At 41.8% G+C, this 14,744-nt stretch overlaps 1 protein-coding gene across 1 annotated transcript in view; it reads left to right on the forward strand.

Moving 5' to 3' along the window:
• The window catches only part of atrn (attractin), a 209,928-nt gene that overhangs the window by 47,565 nt on the left and 147,619 nt on the right, over positions 1-14,744 (forward strand). Inside the window, exons 12-17 of the mRNA XM_061744197.1 lie at positions 2,642-2,862; positions 3,771-3,895; positions 6,942-7,080; positions 7,598-7,779; positions 10,573-10,792; positions 11,993-12,178. Of these exons, the coding sequence (XP_061600181.1) occupies positions 2,642-2,862; positions 3,771-3,895; positions 6,942-7,080; positions 7,598-7,779; positions 10,573-10,792; positions 11,993-12,178 (1,073 nt within the window). The remainder of the gene's footprint in view (positions 1-2,641; positions 2,863-3,770; positions 3,896-6,941; positions 7,081-7,597; positions 7,780-10,572; positions 10,793-11,992; positions 12,179-14,744) is intronic.

The following is a 14,744-nucleotide window of genomic DNA, read 5'->3' on the forward strand; positions in this document are numbered from 1 at the left end:
TAGTCTAAAATGTCAAAAGAAGATTGGGAAGAGATCCATAAACATAGAGAATATATTTTGAGTAAATATTCCTTTCAAATATGAAGCGATGTATTTGGGTGATATACAGTTTGATAACTGGAATACAGATGATCAGAAATCGCTCTGTATTCTGTTGGCAGCAAGTAAGAAATCTGTCACAAGAAGATGGTTAAAAGTAGAACCAGCCACTATTGAAGAATGGATTGATACTGTCCGCCAAATTTACATCATGGAAAAGTTGCCATTTTCCCTCAGAATACAGAAAGAAAGGTTCTATCGGATTTGGTCTAAATGGACCGAGTACATGACGCCTGTAAGATCTCACTTTATTTGAATCTGTGTTTTTTGTGATGACCTGCTCTCTACACCTGATACCACTCTAATACTGGACTTTATTTCTTTTTCATCTTTTTAAGAGCTCCCCCAGTTCTGTTGTTCATGTTACACAAACGTATTTAAAATCTTGGAGAAGCATCATGATCGAAGACACTTGGACGATTTAACGCAGAACCATAATTCAGGCTTCACTTCCACGTCCACGTCGGGGCACTCGTCGCGTGATCGGGATCTCTGCTCGTCACTCTATGACGTAGAGGGGATGCCCAGGGAATTCCCTGTGGTGACGAAATGGGAGAATGATTAAAACAATGAATTTAAATATCGCCTGTCTCCACTTCCTGGTTCAAAAGCAATTAAAATTGATATTTTGTGGCTGGACGACGCTCTGGTTAAGGTCTGGTTAGGTTAATGCACCACTTATGATTGGTTCGAAGTAGGAAACGCTTGTGGTTTTTGCTAAAAATAATAATTTGACATCACTTACGCCACCTCCGTCGTCATGGCGACAGCACGGTTAAATACGCAAATTTACGTTAAATACTAGAAAACACGGTTAAATACTCGCTGTCAAAATACTGTTAAAAATCATCAAAACACCATTAAAACACTGTTAAAACAGAGTTAAAAACATGCTTTTACAAACTGACAGTAACAAACAGTAACTTGCGCGTCAAAAACTCATAACTTAGCCACTATAATAAGAATAATATATACATAATAAGAATGTAGTAATCTGTGTATATATCACAACAACGGATCCCATTGACTTTGCATGGTACAATATCCGTGATGTTCACACGGAATTTACCACTTTCCGTGCTGGTGCCACGGAAAATAGTGGTGAGAGGTCATGGGCATTTCACGGATTTTTGTGAGATCAGGTTGGTGGAATCAGACACCTGCTTTGACTGTGCCCTCTGAAACTGGCTGCTATGAGCAGCTCTGGGGTATTTCCACCCAATCTAATCAAAGACATCCTATTTAGACACGAGGACATCTTCTTAGAGCAGAATATGTCCCATTTAGCTGCACACCGAGTCTGGCCAGAGATGAGATTCAGCTGGGTTGGATGAGAATGAGAGGACGACACGGGAGGTTCCAGGTACTGATGAAGTAGTTAAAGCTACTAATGAAGCTTTACTGAAAAGAAACACAAACAACAAGAGAGTAGCTCGTTAAAGTGGGGGGGGGGGGACTTGGTTGACTCATGTCTGATTGTGTATTTTTAGCCGGAGATATGAATAGACGGGTGGAAATGGCGCTGAGCTCAGAAGAGATGACTCATCCGTTATTATCCTCCCAACAGCCAGTCGAGTGAGAAACTGTGATCCACGTTCAATTATACATCCTGTTGCAGAAAATACTGGATATATCTTAGCATGAAGCACAAGCCCTCGCCGACGCCCCTGCTCTTCAGAAGCAGTTAAGAGTCGTGGTTAACCAGGTCGTGTTTCAGGCCGGTAATGAGATTTCGCCACGGTTTTCCATTTTCAGTTTGAATATTGAAAAGGGAGATAATTCATGACCGAGTAAAACAAACCCCACCGTTGTCTCTTTACGTGGTCTTCCAGCTGGCTTTAAAATTGATTTTTGCTATTGATTTAAAAGCCGACTCCACTTTCTCTCCAGCGTTTGCTTGTGCGTGAGGTTGATTATAACCCCTTAAACTCTGCCAGCAACCCTGCTTCTAAACCAAAAGAAAAAATGCATTTGATGCTCAGGTCTTCCTTTTGAATGTTTTTCAAGTCTGTGAACCTTATTTTCTGATCCTGTATAATATTCCTCCGAATACATCCTTCAAACGGTGTCTTATTTATACGTTTAGATGTTTTGAAGACGCGGTGAGGCTCGGTCCTCTCCGTGACTGCGCTGCATCATCCGTTGAAACTCCGCTGGACATCCACATCCGAGCGTTTGAAGTCTGCTCTCTGTGATCTGATCAGACCTGTGCAAATTAGCCGTTCAGCTTGCCCAGTAGTCATCAGCAACACACGCAGACACCCACGCCGCACGAGCACCCAGCCGCTACACAAAGACCGGGGGAGGGAAATGTTCAAACGCCTCCGAGCCGGCGTCCCTGTCCTCCTGCAGCAGGGCCGTCTTCCTCCTGAGAGCCGTTGTTGGAGATTAAGCAGACTTGTAAAGCTTCTCTACCTCTAACTGTGCAGAAGCTGGAGAAAATGACGTGTCAGAAATCATGTCTCATTTTCGTGAAAGCCTCCTTATATTCATTTCGTTTACTCTTCATCTTCTCCAAAGTCTCTGTTCTCTTTTCTCTCAGTGTGATGTACGTGTTCGGAGGCTTCAACAGCCTGCTGCTGAGCGATGTCTTGATGTACACGTCGCCCAGCTGCGCGGCCTTCTCCAGCCCGGCGTCCTGCAGCCATGCCTGGCCCGGCATCCACTGCGTCTGGAACGGCAGCCAGGACGCCTGCCTGCCCTGGGAAAGCAGCGCTAACGGCACCGAGCAGCCACTTCCAGCCTCCTGCAACAGCAGATCCTGTAAGTCCTTCCACCGAGCTGATGCACTCATGACAGGACGGTCAAAACAACCAAAGACCTCCAAAAACAGTTTTCATGCTGTGAGCTTTATGAATGTAAAAATCACAGCTTTTGTGCATTATCTACAAAGCTGCACATGCATTTACTTTCTTTATATATATGATTATTGTTTAAAGTATATAACTTTAGTCATAAACTTTGGTTTAAGATATTTATGGAAGAAATGTTAGCAGCTGTTCGGGTACTTTCCTCTCATGTCTACATACCGTATTGGCCTGAATATAAGACGACCCCCTCTTTTTCAAGACTCAAGTTTGAAAAAAGACTTTTTGAACACCAAATTCAATTTTTATACAGAAAATAATTACAGTACATCTGAAACAAATGGTTATAACAATATATTCGAAAGAAAAAGCATGTTGTTTTGCTTCAGTCAAATCATCATCTTGAAGTTTGCATCATACTGTAACTTCTTCTCAGCTGCCGGATAACCTGCTGATCTTCCACCAACTTTTCTCCAGATTGTTGCAACGTTTCTCCATTTTCTGTTATTTCTTCTCTTATTTTCTTCTCTTTTCTTTCTTACCGCTATTTTTATTTTTATTCTTTGTGACAGGGGTTCGCTTTAAAGATATCTGGCGCCATCTAGCGTTGAGAATGGGTATAATGTCTAGACCCCGAATGTAAGACGACCCCCTTTTTCAGTCTTATTTCAATGCAAAAAACACCGTCTTATATTCGGGCCAATACGGTAACTGGTATTTAGCTTTTTTATTTTTCAAGCCACTTTCGAGCCACTCTTTTCTTTCACGCCCGGTCAATCCCTTTTTCAAGTTGTATGGTTGAATAGTGAATTGGTTCTTTAAAAGCCCCAGTGACGATGTCGTCTGTCCCTCCGACTGCTGCAGATGCTGATAACGATAACCGGTGCAGCCAGTACACAGACTGCTACAGCTGCACGGCCAACACCAACAGCTGCCAGTGGTGTTCGGGCCAGTGCGTCTCGTTGGGAAGCAACTGCACCGCTGCCACGGTAAGGAAGCTCGCTCACAGGTATCAAGACCTGGTGTAAATAATAGATGAACAACACATATAGTGTTACATTGACCTTATTTGTCTAGTACAGGGGTCGGCAACCCAAAATGTTGAAAGAGCCATATTGGACCAAAAACACAAAAAACAATAATAATAAACATCACAGATACAATAGGGTCCTCGCATTTTCAGTGCTCGGGCCCTAAATATGTCTGGAGCCGCAAAAAATGAAAAGTCTTGTATAAGCCTTAGAATGAAGGGAACACATGCTGCATGTACTGTATTAGTTATAACTGGGGGAATTATTATGCACTTTGAGAAAAATGTTGACAAAAAATTTGAAATGTCAAGATTAATGTTGGAGTACAATCTTGAGAAAAAAAGCCGAAATGTCGAGAAAAAAGTTGAAATTTCGAGAAAAAAGTCGAAATGACGAGAAAAAAGTTGAAATTCACAGAAAAAAGTTGAAATGTCAAGATTAATGTTGAAGTACAATCTTGAGAAAAAAGTTGAAATTCAGAGAAAAAAGTCGAAATTCAGAGAAAAAAGTCGAAATGTCAAAATTAATGTCGAAGTACAATCTTGAGAAAAAAGTCGAAATGTCGAGAAAAAAGTCGAAATTCAGAGACAAAAGTCAAAATGTCAAGATTAATGTTAAAGTACAATCTCGTGAAAAAAGTCGAAATTCAGAGACAAAAGTCAAAATTTTGAGAAAAAAGTCTAAATGTCAAGATTAAAAAGGAAAGGACAAAGGAAGAAAAAAAAGAAGAAAAAAAGGAAAAAAAAGGAAACAAAGAAGAAAGGAAAGAGAATGAAAGGGAAAAAAGGTCAAACATTTTTGAAAAAGCTCCAAGGAGCCACTAGGGCGGCGCTAAAGAGCCACATGCGGCTCTGGAGCCGCGGGTTGCCGACCCCTGCTCTAGTAGAAATAAAGCCAAAATGCAGAGGTATGTTTTAAACAAGAGAGAGACTCTACTCGGTTCCTCCACGACTCTGTGTAGCGTGTAATAGTCAGTCTTCCGTGAAGCACCTTCTGTTGGTGGATCCGGAGAGCCAGACCCTTCGGAGTGAGTTTGCGTGCTACATCTATCGAGCCAGGAGAAAACCAAACAGGACTGTTTTCACTGATGTTGTTTATGCAACGAAACAGGGCAGATGCCCCCCCTGTTGTTTTGTTAAGCAGATGAAATGCAAGTATTGGTAAACGGTATCATGCACATGGTGTCAAACGAGCGTCGGCCGCTGTTTTTAACACTCCTTAAAAGCTTGAATCAAAGGTGGTTGGACTTTTATTTCCCGTTCCAGGCCTATAAACTGTGGAAATCAGACGTAAATGGCCGACCCGCCACCATTAGGGTCTTTTGTCCTCTGAATAGATTGTATCTGTGGTCAGCACGCGAGACGGCTGGGTCACATAAATCAAGCTGTGAATGGTTGTGAATAGGGCTGCAGCTATCGAATATTTTAGTAATCGAGTATTCTGAAAATTTCCATTGATTAATCGGATAAAACATATTTTTGTTTAGTTAAAGAGCAATTATAAATATACATAAGATGTTAGATGTGATGATTGACATTACTGCGCCACCGAGCGGCCGTGATGATTGACATTACTAAGACTACAAGAATACAGTAGGTTCATGGCTGTGCATTTAAAAACCCTGAATTTACACCAGTTGACAAAATTCACTGCCTTCACTCAAAAAACTAAGGATCTTACCAAGAAATGTTCTTATTTCTAACCTAAAAATGCCATTACACCTGATAACACACATCACTTAAAAGGTTAGGTGTTTTTCCCACGTGTTTCAATTGAACTTTCATTTGTGTCAAGCAAATTTTAAGTTCTAGTTAAGTTATAAGTCTTTCAGATTTTGAGTTTTGGCAGTGTTCAAAATAAAATTATGAGACCTGATTATGAGTACTGGAGCACATTTTCTTTTAGTTAAAACTGTAGCGGGAACAGATGTTTAGAGGAACCTATGTATGTACCAGGTTAGAGGGGGAATATAAAGGAGAACGGACCAGAAGAATATAGCGTGGATTAAAAATAAAAGTTAAGCACTGAGCTACATGTGTCTCCTGTCTGGGCCATTGCAGACTGCTTGAGCATGGCATGTCATAAAAACCAAACATATCCGCCGCCTCTTTCTTCTACCTTTACGTGTGCAGCGTCAGCGCGGTGTGCCTCATTAAATGTAGTCCGGGCAAAATTAAACGATTCCTCGAGGCAGAGAAAATTCCTCGATCATTTTTTGTAATTGAATTACTCTAATTATTCGAGGAATCATTTCAGCCCTAGTTGTGAAACAGCCCGGGGATGAAGTCAGCTGAACCGAGGTGGCTGCGTGACGGTGCAGTCGCGCCAGGGGATCCGTAACCGAACACCAGATTACAGGGCTGGTGGGGCCGCTCCACTTTGTGCATGGAAAGGTTATTGTTCTGAGGTTGAGTGAGAATAATGTGAGAGGTCAGCGGGGTCATCGGGAGGGAAGGTCACGTCTGCCTGACTCCTTTCAGGTATTCTGCTATGGCCGACGTCCTGGCAGCCTTCTCGTTGTTGCCGTGTTCCTGCTGAATCCCCAGGTATTTGGAGCTGTCCTGAACATCCAATATGTTGCCTTCTGACAGCTCAACCAGAGATGATTTTTTCCCTCTTGCACGCCACCCGAGTGTTTTTATCCAGCCCGAATGACATTCCGATATCTTTGCTGTATATCCTAGTTAGGTGGACCAGTGAGTCGATGTCACGCTCCTTCTTGGCATACAGCTAGATGTCATCTGCATAGAGGAGGTGTCTGATCATCGCTCCACTTCTGAACCAGTAACATAGCCATTCTTTGTGATGATCTGGCTGGGAGAGTTCAGGCCAGTGGGGGCAGAGCTTGGTATACGCCGCATTTGATGGTGACTTGTGCTTTGAGTCGGCTTCCAGAGTAGTTTCCCACAGCTCCATCGAGTTCTCGATGACATCCTCTGTGTCGATGTTCGTATGTGGACCGGAGTATAAGAGTTGACGTCTGTTTTCTGCTTTGTCTCCTCAGGGTGCCATAGCGGAGTTCGACGTTTGCCCAAAGGACAACCCGTCATTCGTGTGCAACAAGAAAACCAGCTGTAAGAGCTGCGCTGTCGACCAAAACTGCCAGTGGGATATTCGCAACCAAGAGTGCATCTCACTGCCAGGTAGCTGAAATTCACTGAACCTCAAAAACTGGCACCAAAGCTGCAAAAAGGACCACTTCCAAACACCACATCGACAGAAAAATATTGATTATTTTTCTTTTTAATTGATTAAACGTGTTTTTAGCTGCATTGAGATCTAAAATACTGCCCCGGTGAGCGAATGTGAATGTAGCCTGGTGGCTAAAAGGAAATAGTTTCATATATTTCATATTAATGATGCCAGAAAATGAAATAATATTTAAAAGTCCCGGCCCTCGCCTCATGTTGCCACATAAGGCTGAACCTGAGCGCTGGTTGACTTCAGTTAAGTTCACTTGGCTGTAATTTGCAGTTTGTGCCACTAGATGTCATAACATCCCTTCTGGAACTCCAGGGGAACAAAAAAACCACTGCTGAATTATGTTAAAATAACTTTTCTCTCCTTTCTTGTAAAATAAGGCATACGTTTACCCTATCAGATGTCTGAAATGTCTAAGTTGGTGGTGAATGTATCTGACGTGGGTTCTCTCTGGTCCAGAGAACGTCTGTGGGGAAAGCTGGCACCTGGTGGGAAACTCGTGTCTGAAGTTCAACACGGCAAACGACACGTACGATAATGCCAAGCTCGCCTGCAGGAACCACAACGCCGTCCTGGCGTCGCTCACCACGCAGAAGAAGGTGGACTTCGTCCTGAAGGAGCTGCAGATCATGAATGTGGTGGTAGGTTTTGATCAAATGTTTTTATTTATATTTCAATTTTTTTTCATTATAAACGGTGGCTTCCACAATGATGAAACAAAAATTATACACATATTTTCACCCCCTTCAAAACCCACCCCTCGGACCGAAGCATTCGATGAAAACATTTAATAATTCATAATAAGGAAAACGGAGAAAAAAAAGATAATACAACAATAAAAACAGACAAACAAACAAAAAAAAAGGATGAAATAAAACAAAGGCAAAACATAATATCAAAAACTGAACAAGGATAGCTGCAACAAAGTAGTATCAATTTTAAATGAATCTTTCAAGTTTGGCTTTAATTTGATCTGCTGCCATATACCAAAATAAAATATTTAGTTGTTTTGCATTATGGATTGGGGCTGTAGACATTTCCACATAGATAATATCAAGAAAAGTCAGATACCAACGGGAGATGTTAAGCGTGTGTGGTGGTTTCCATCTTACTGCAATTAACTTTTTTGCTGCTGTTAGGCCAGCAAGCAAAATTCGTTTTGGACATAGTGAAGCATTAAAGGAGCTTGAGGCAGGATTGAGGCAGGATTTATGAAAAAAATTCGTATACGTTTTAAGTTTTCTAGTAATAATGTCAGATGAAGTGTTCCAAATCAAAAATAATGAGCCCTCTAGTGTATCTCTCCTTTGGCTTGAACAGGCTGTGTGCTGCAAAATGTGCTGCAATTCGGAGGCCGAATTTCCCGCGCTGTCCTGCGGATGTGACGTCACATGACGCTGCATGTGCGTTCTCCCCGTTCTCCCGTGCCGGCTTCGCTGTTGGCTGCAGTACCCCCGACGGCCGTCGTGGTGAAGGGTGGCGCTAGAGAGTCTCATTTCTTAAAAGGATTCTCATGCTCCTTTAATTGTGGATCAATTATTTAAAATAAGTGTTTGAAGGTTTACTGGAATATTCTGCACCGTTATCGAGGATAACCAGACCAGATGCATGAAGGTTCCTGGTTTATTCTGAGAGCATTATGTACTGTACATAAAGAGCTAACCAGGATCTTCATATAGTAAAGCAGGATAGTTAATGTAATGTTCTCATCCGTGGGCTCATCAGACTGGTGGCAAACAAGGTTCTGGTACAACCCACAAAGCAGAATGAGGGAAAGAAAAAGGAAGGGAAAAAATACAGCATTACAGCCAGTAGAGGACAAATTCAGCGCGACAGTCGGCATCCTCTGATGGTCACGTTGAAACGCGCTGGTTCAACAAGAAATGACACAAGGATGCATGAAGGAAAACAGAAAGTAAGGCGTTTCATTTCGCAGCCGATTTCTGACTATGGTTGACTACTGTGGACCTTTTCTTTTGTGCCTTTGGCATTTTTTATTTAAAATATTTGGACCAGTAAGCATGAAAGAAGTTTCCTCTTGGCAGGCAATTTATTTTTTTCAGTACTCAGATATTTCTTACTTTCTCAGGTCGAGCAAATAGTCATAAATCTATAGCAACCAGGGAGCTGTTTATATCTTGAGTTATTGACCACATAACTAAAGACATCTTTGAAGGATGGATGATGCAAAGTGCAGGTTTGACTATTCTGCTGCTGTCTGGAAAAACCTCCCAGATGTTTGTGTCAAAAACGGCTCAATTTGAAGCCAGCAGGTGCTTTTAAACATTCACATATTTTCAAGTTTGGATTACCCACAAATCCGGAAAACGTCCCATGCACTTGGTAAAAAGTGGTTTTCATGAATGTTTTGTATTTTGCCAATTAATCAAGCAGCTACAAATTTCACGTGCTGATAAAAGTTTACTAGAATTTCAAAAGTGAATAGATTACCACTGACTGATTTTTATTTTTGAATGTTACTTATTTACGTAGCGATATATTGATACATGCTGATACTCAGATGAGGATTTTCTTTTCATCTGCGATATATTGTGACAGCTGTCTTCACCCGTGTAATGTAGAAGTCTCTGGAGTCTTGCCCTCCCTGACAACCTAAGGCACCACAAACTACGGACAATTTTAAAAAAGGACTAAAAACCTTTCTTTTTAGAAAAGCATTTTATCACTAAACAATGCTGTTGTTTTTTTTCCCCCCGAGTTGCTGTTTTTAATTGTTTTATTCTCCTTTTTGCCATGTCTTGACTTTTTATCCCTTTTATCTCTTGATTTTATTATTTCTGTTTCCTTTTAATTATCAAACTGTAGCACTTTGAGATTTTCAGTAATGTAAAGTGCATTATAAATAAAATGTATTATTATTATTGTCTCTCTGAAATTACGCGTACAAAAAGTGGTTAAACTGTTTTCAGGGTTCGTACGTTTTAAAAACCTGGAAAAGTCATGGAATTTGAAAATATCATTTTCAAGGCCTGGAAAAGTTTTGGAAACGAGTTCACCCCAAAAGTTTTGGAAAAGTCATGGAATTTATTTTTCTCACTTAATGATAACATTTAGTAATAACAGCCTATAAGGTAGATTTAAAATTGATCAATAAATATTTCGTATCGAAAAGTGCTTATTCATTTTTCAGACCCTATTACCTCTACTATATCTACTATACAACATATTGCTGGTATATCAATGTTAGTTTAAACACATGTTTGTTTTGTATAAAACCATAATTGTCATTAGATCTCCACTGTGGTGACTTTTGACATAGTTTTATTCCTATATTTCATTCATACATTGATGTTTTAGAGGTCATGTATAGTCATGGAAACTTCATGGAAATTTGTTGGTTAAAATGTGTATGAACCCTGTGTTTTACTTCCAAAAACCAAAGTGAGTGAAATGCTGTTTTTTGCCCTGCCCAGTACAAGGCCACCATGACGCCGTGGGTGGGGCTGAGGAAGATCAACGTGTCGTACTGGTGCTGGGAGGACATGTCGCCCTTCACCAACACCACGCTGCAGTGGCTGCCCGGCGAGCCCAGCGACGCCGGCTTCTGCGGCCACCTGGCCGAGCCGGCGTCCAGCGGGCTGAAGGCGCAGACCTGCATCACCCCGGTGAACGGCAGCCTGTGTGAGCGGCCAGGTGAGCGCAGCGGGCGAGATCCTCACACCGCACACACATCCTCATGTATCAAGGCCTTCGTGTTTGTGTCGCATCTTCGTCCCTGAAAGTCATGACTCAGTCCAAACGGTGGGTGTGATGTAGAGCCCTGCTCTACATCACACAGACTGCTTTCTTCATCCCACTCCCGCTGAATTTCTGACCATTACCGCCCGCACCCGCAACGTGTGTGTTACACTCCCGCCCTCATCCGCAAAACTCTGAGAATTCATGCTGCACAATAATAGAGATGCCTTGATTTTGTGTCTTCTCCTGTCCCACAAGAGAAATGTCCGAGAGTCTAGACAAATCTATCTGATTTAATGTTAACATGATCATTGTGGAGCTATGGAGGTATATTTATGTCTTAATTATTCAATCAAAAAAAAATTGCTTCAATCAAAAAATATATTTTTAATTAAAAAAAATTCACTTCAATCAAAAAAAAAAAAATTCAATCAAAGAAAAAAAGTGTTTGAATGCAAACAAATATTTGAGACTAAAAAAAAATGCATTTGAACACTGTTTTTCTTTGATTGGAAATGTTTTCTTTGATAGAAGTGAAGTTTTTTTTTGTTTGAAGCAACCTTTTTGATTGGAGTAGTGTTTTTTGTGTTTTGTGTTTTTGTGTCATTTGATAAAAAAAAAAGTTGCTTCAAAAAGAAAAAAATATTTTCAAGAAAAGAAAATCACTTAAATAAAAAAAAACTTTTTCAATCAAAGAAAACGTGTTTGAATGCAAAAAAAATATTTGAGACCCAAAAACTTGCATTTGAACACTTTTTTTGGATTTAAAATATTTATTTCGATTTGAAGTGATTTTTTTTTTTTTTTTTTGATTGAATCATTTTGAGTGTCTCTCTTCCAAGATGCTCCACAGACACTAAACGCAGTTTCTCCAAATATCTGACTTGCTTTGCTTTGTCTTTGTTTTGTAAAGAGCTTGTTTGAGGTTATTTTCCACGTCATTGATTTCCATCTTGTCACTAGACTACATCCCGATCCTGCAGTGTTTTTTTTTTAACCGCCCGCGGCAAAGTTCCAACCGCCCGCTCCCGCCAGATTTGCGTTGCGGGACTCAATCCCCATGCAGCCCTCTAACGTGATGGACTGAGCTCAGCAGGGAGAACCTGTCCATGTTCACGTCCTTACCAACAGCCACGTTTCTATGTTTCTCCCCAGCCAACCACAGCGCTAAGCAGTGCCGGACCCAGTGCGCCATGCGGACCACCTGCAGCGAGTGCACGAGCACCAGCTCCGAGTGCATGTGGTGCAGCAACATGAAGCAGTGCGTGGACTCCAACGCCTACGTGGCGTCCTTCCCCTTCGGCCAGTGCATGGAGTGGTACACCATGAGCACCTGTCCACGTAAGACTTCTCCCACCGCTCTTGCTCTTTTATGTTGATGCAGAGATTTAATCTGACCCCCACTGCTGTCTCCTAAAGTACGGAAGAGTATCAGGGCCATGCAGGAGAAAAAATATTTGAGGGGAAGATTTTTTTTTATTGTGCACTTCGAGAAAAAAGTCGAAATGTCGAGATTAATGTTGAAATACAATTTCAAGAATAAAGTCGAAATTCCGTGAATAAAGTCGAAATTTCGACAATAAAGTTGATACAATTTGGTGAATAAAGTGGAAATGTCTCCTCTGGCCCATCAAATCCAGTTAGCAGAGCGAATGACGGCTAACTAACTGTACGAACCGAAGGGTACGTTTCTGAAGTTATGCAATTGCATATGTGTGATATGTGTTTAGAATCAATATCGTAAAGCCAATTGTTGTATTTTTACTTTTTCTCGACATTTCGACTTTTTTCTCGAAGTGCATAATGAAAAAAAAAATCTTCCTCCTCTAAAATCTTATTTTTCTCCTGTCTGGCCCTAATACTCTTCCGTACCTAAAGGCACTACTGTATATGCAATATAAACTAGTATTGGTGGTCATGACTTTGGTCCATCACTCTCATATTAACCCTCTTTAACATTTAAGGAACATTTGTGAATTCTTCTGAATATAAGGCCCACTAATACGGAGCGGTGGTAATAAGCAAATGCCTGACTGCATCAGTGATGCTCCAGCTGGCGCTGAACAGCCCACAGATCAGGATCTCACGGGCTGAAACGCATCAATTAAACATGAACCGTTTCTCAAGTGTGCAGAAGTGTCTTAAGCATTCCCTTGGCTTCTTACCTAGTTTTCCAAGTTATTCTCCCTCTTTGTTTTCTAAGATTTTTTTCATATCATGACGATAATATTCATCTGGGTCTAGGTCTTGTAATCTCTAGGTCCTGTAAGCAAACATGCAGAAGCAGTGTGGGAGAGCTGTGTCCCCCCTGACAGCCCTGTGGGAGTAAACGCTACACGTTTGGGGGGGATTTGCAGTCCCACAGCCGGAGTTCTTGGAGTTATTGAGTTTACCACCAGAAATGACACGGCCGGCAGCTTTTTTCTTTTGATTTTGTTTGTCTCGGTGCTGCTGAAAAGTCAGCTGGAGCCGCGAGCAGCTGAAGTGACAGAGCTCCTGGTAGATCTGGTCATTCTTATCACCTGTCTAGATCCCTTTTTAATTCTCTCCTCAGCACCAGGTTTATGAACATCTGCAACTCAGAGTTGGATCATGAAACAGATTTCTGCTGCCGTTGCCTGTTGAATAAGAACCCACGAGTTGCTCTTTCTCTGATTTCCTCCTCCTGACTCAGACGTCTGACTCCAACCCCCCGACCAATCGGTGACCTGTAGTGTGATGATGTCAGATACAGACGACTCAGCCGCTAAAGCCAGGCATACACTGTGCGATTGTCGGCTCGTTTTGAACCGATTTTCATGGGGTGTGACTATTTTTTTGGATCGGGCCGGATTTCGACCCAATCGTTGGTCGTGCCTCGTGCAGTAAACTGTACGTGGGGTAACGTAGAGAGATTAACACCTCACGACGAGCTCCCGATCACAAATCGTGTGCGCGCAAGAAAATCAAACGTGTTTGAAATCCTTGTCGCTCCTCCTGAAGGAATCACAGTTGAAGCAGCCGATTGGACTCATCCTTTCACAGAGAGCATGAGCAATCTCTGATGTCACGTCAAAAACTATTATTTGTAGTTTAAAGTTCACATTACAAATCATGTTTTAATAGCAGAAAAAAAAGACTGCATCTTCGGTGTCTCCCACTTCCGGGTTCCTCCTCTTCCACTTCTTTTTGACGTTGCAGTTCCAGTACACAGAAGTCCGACATGAGGATTATGATCGTATAGTGTGAGCAGACGGGTCACATCAGAGCATCGGGTCGTACAGTGTGAGAACATAAATCGTGGGCTGTGAACTTTTGAACTCAGCGATCTAGTTGTGTAGTGTGAGATGGGGCTGAATCAAACCATTTTAAAATATCACACAGTGTGTATGCCCAGCTTTAGAACCTCGGCAGAGTAGTTACAGAAAAGTATCTACTCGACACGTTAGACCCCTAGTCGAGTCGGGCTGAGTAGGTACTTGGAAAAGCTGCCAAAAGTGAATTTTTTGAAGTGCTTTGCAGAAACTTGGTAGAGTTGTTCACACGAGCCAGTCAGAGACTGAAAACGGCTCGACTGCTGCTGGAGTGAGTCTGCAGAACCGGGCGAAGCACGCACTCCACTTTCTTTCTGCGTTCTTTCATACATGTGGCCGGCTGTAACGACCAGACTTTTATGACTAATGACCAGATGATTTCCTGGTTAGCTTCATGGTTCGTTATGAGAAACCTAAGGAGCAAACTTCAATGTTCTTCACAGTTCTGTTGGACCACGAAAGAACTCGCATAAACATCCTGATGAGGATGAATTAATCTGTTGTAATTGTTGGGAAATGGTTGGAGTTGACCCGGATGTAGGAGAGCAGGAGTTCCAAAAAGATGATTTACTTAACTTAAACAAAACCGAAAAGCGCTGCTTAGCAGGAAGGCA

Source organism: Cololabis saira, chromosome 16 (assembly GCF_033807715.1).
Source record: "Cololabis saira isolate AMF1-May2022 chromosome 16, fColSai1.1, whole genome shotgun sequence".
Lineage (NCBI taxonomy): Eukaryota > Metazoa > Chordata > Actinopteri > Beloniformes > Belonidae > Cololabis > Cololabis saira.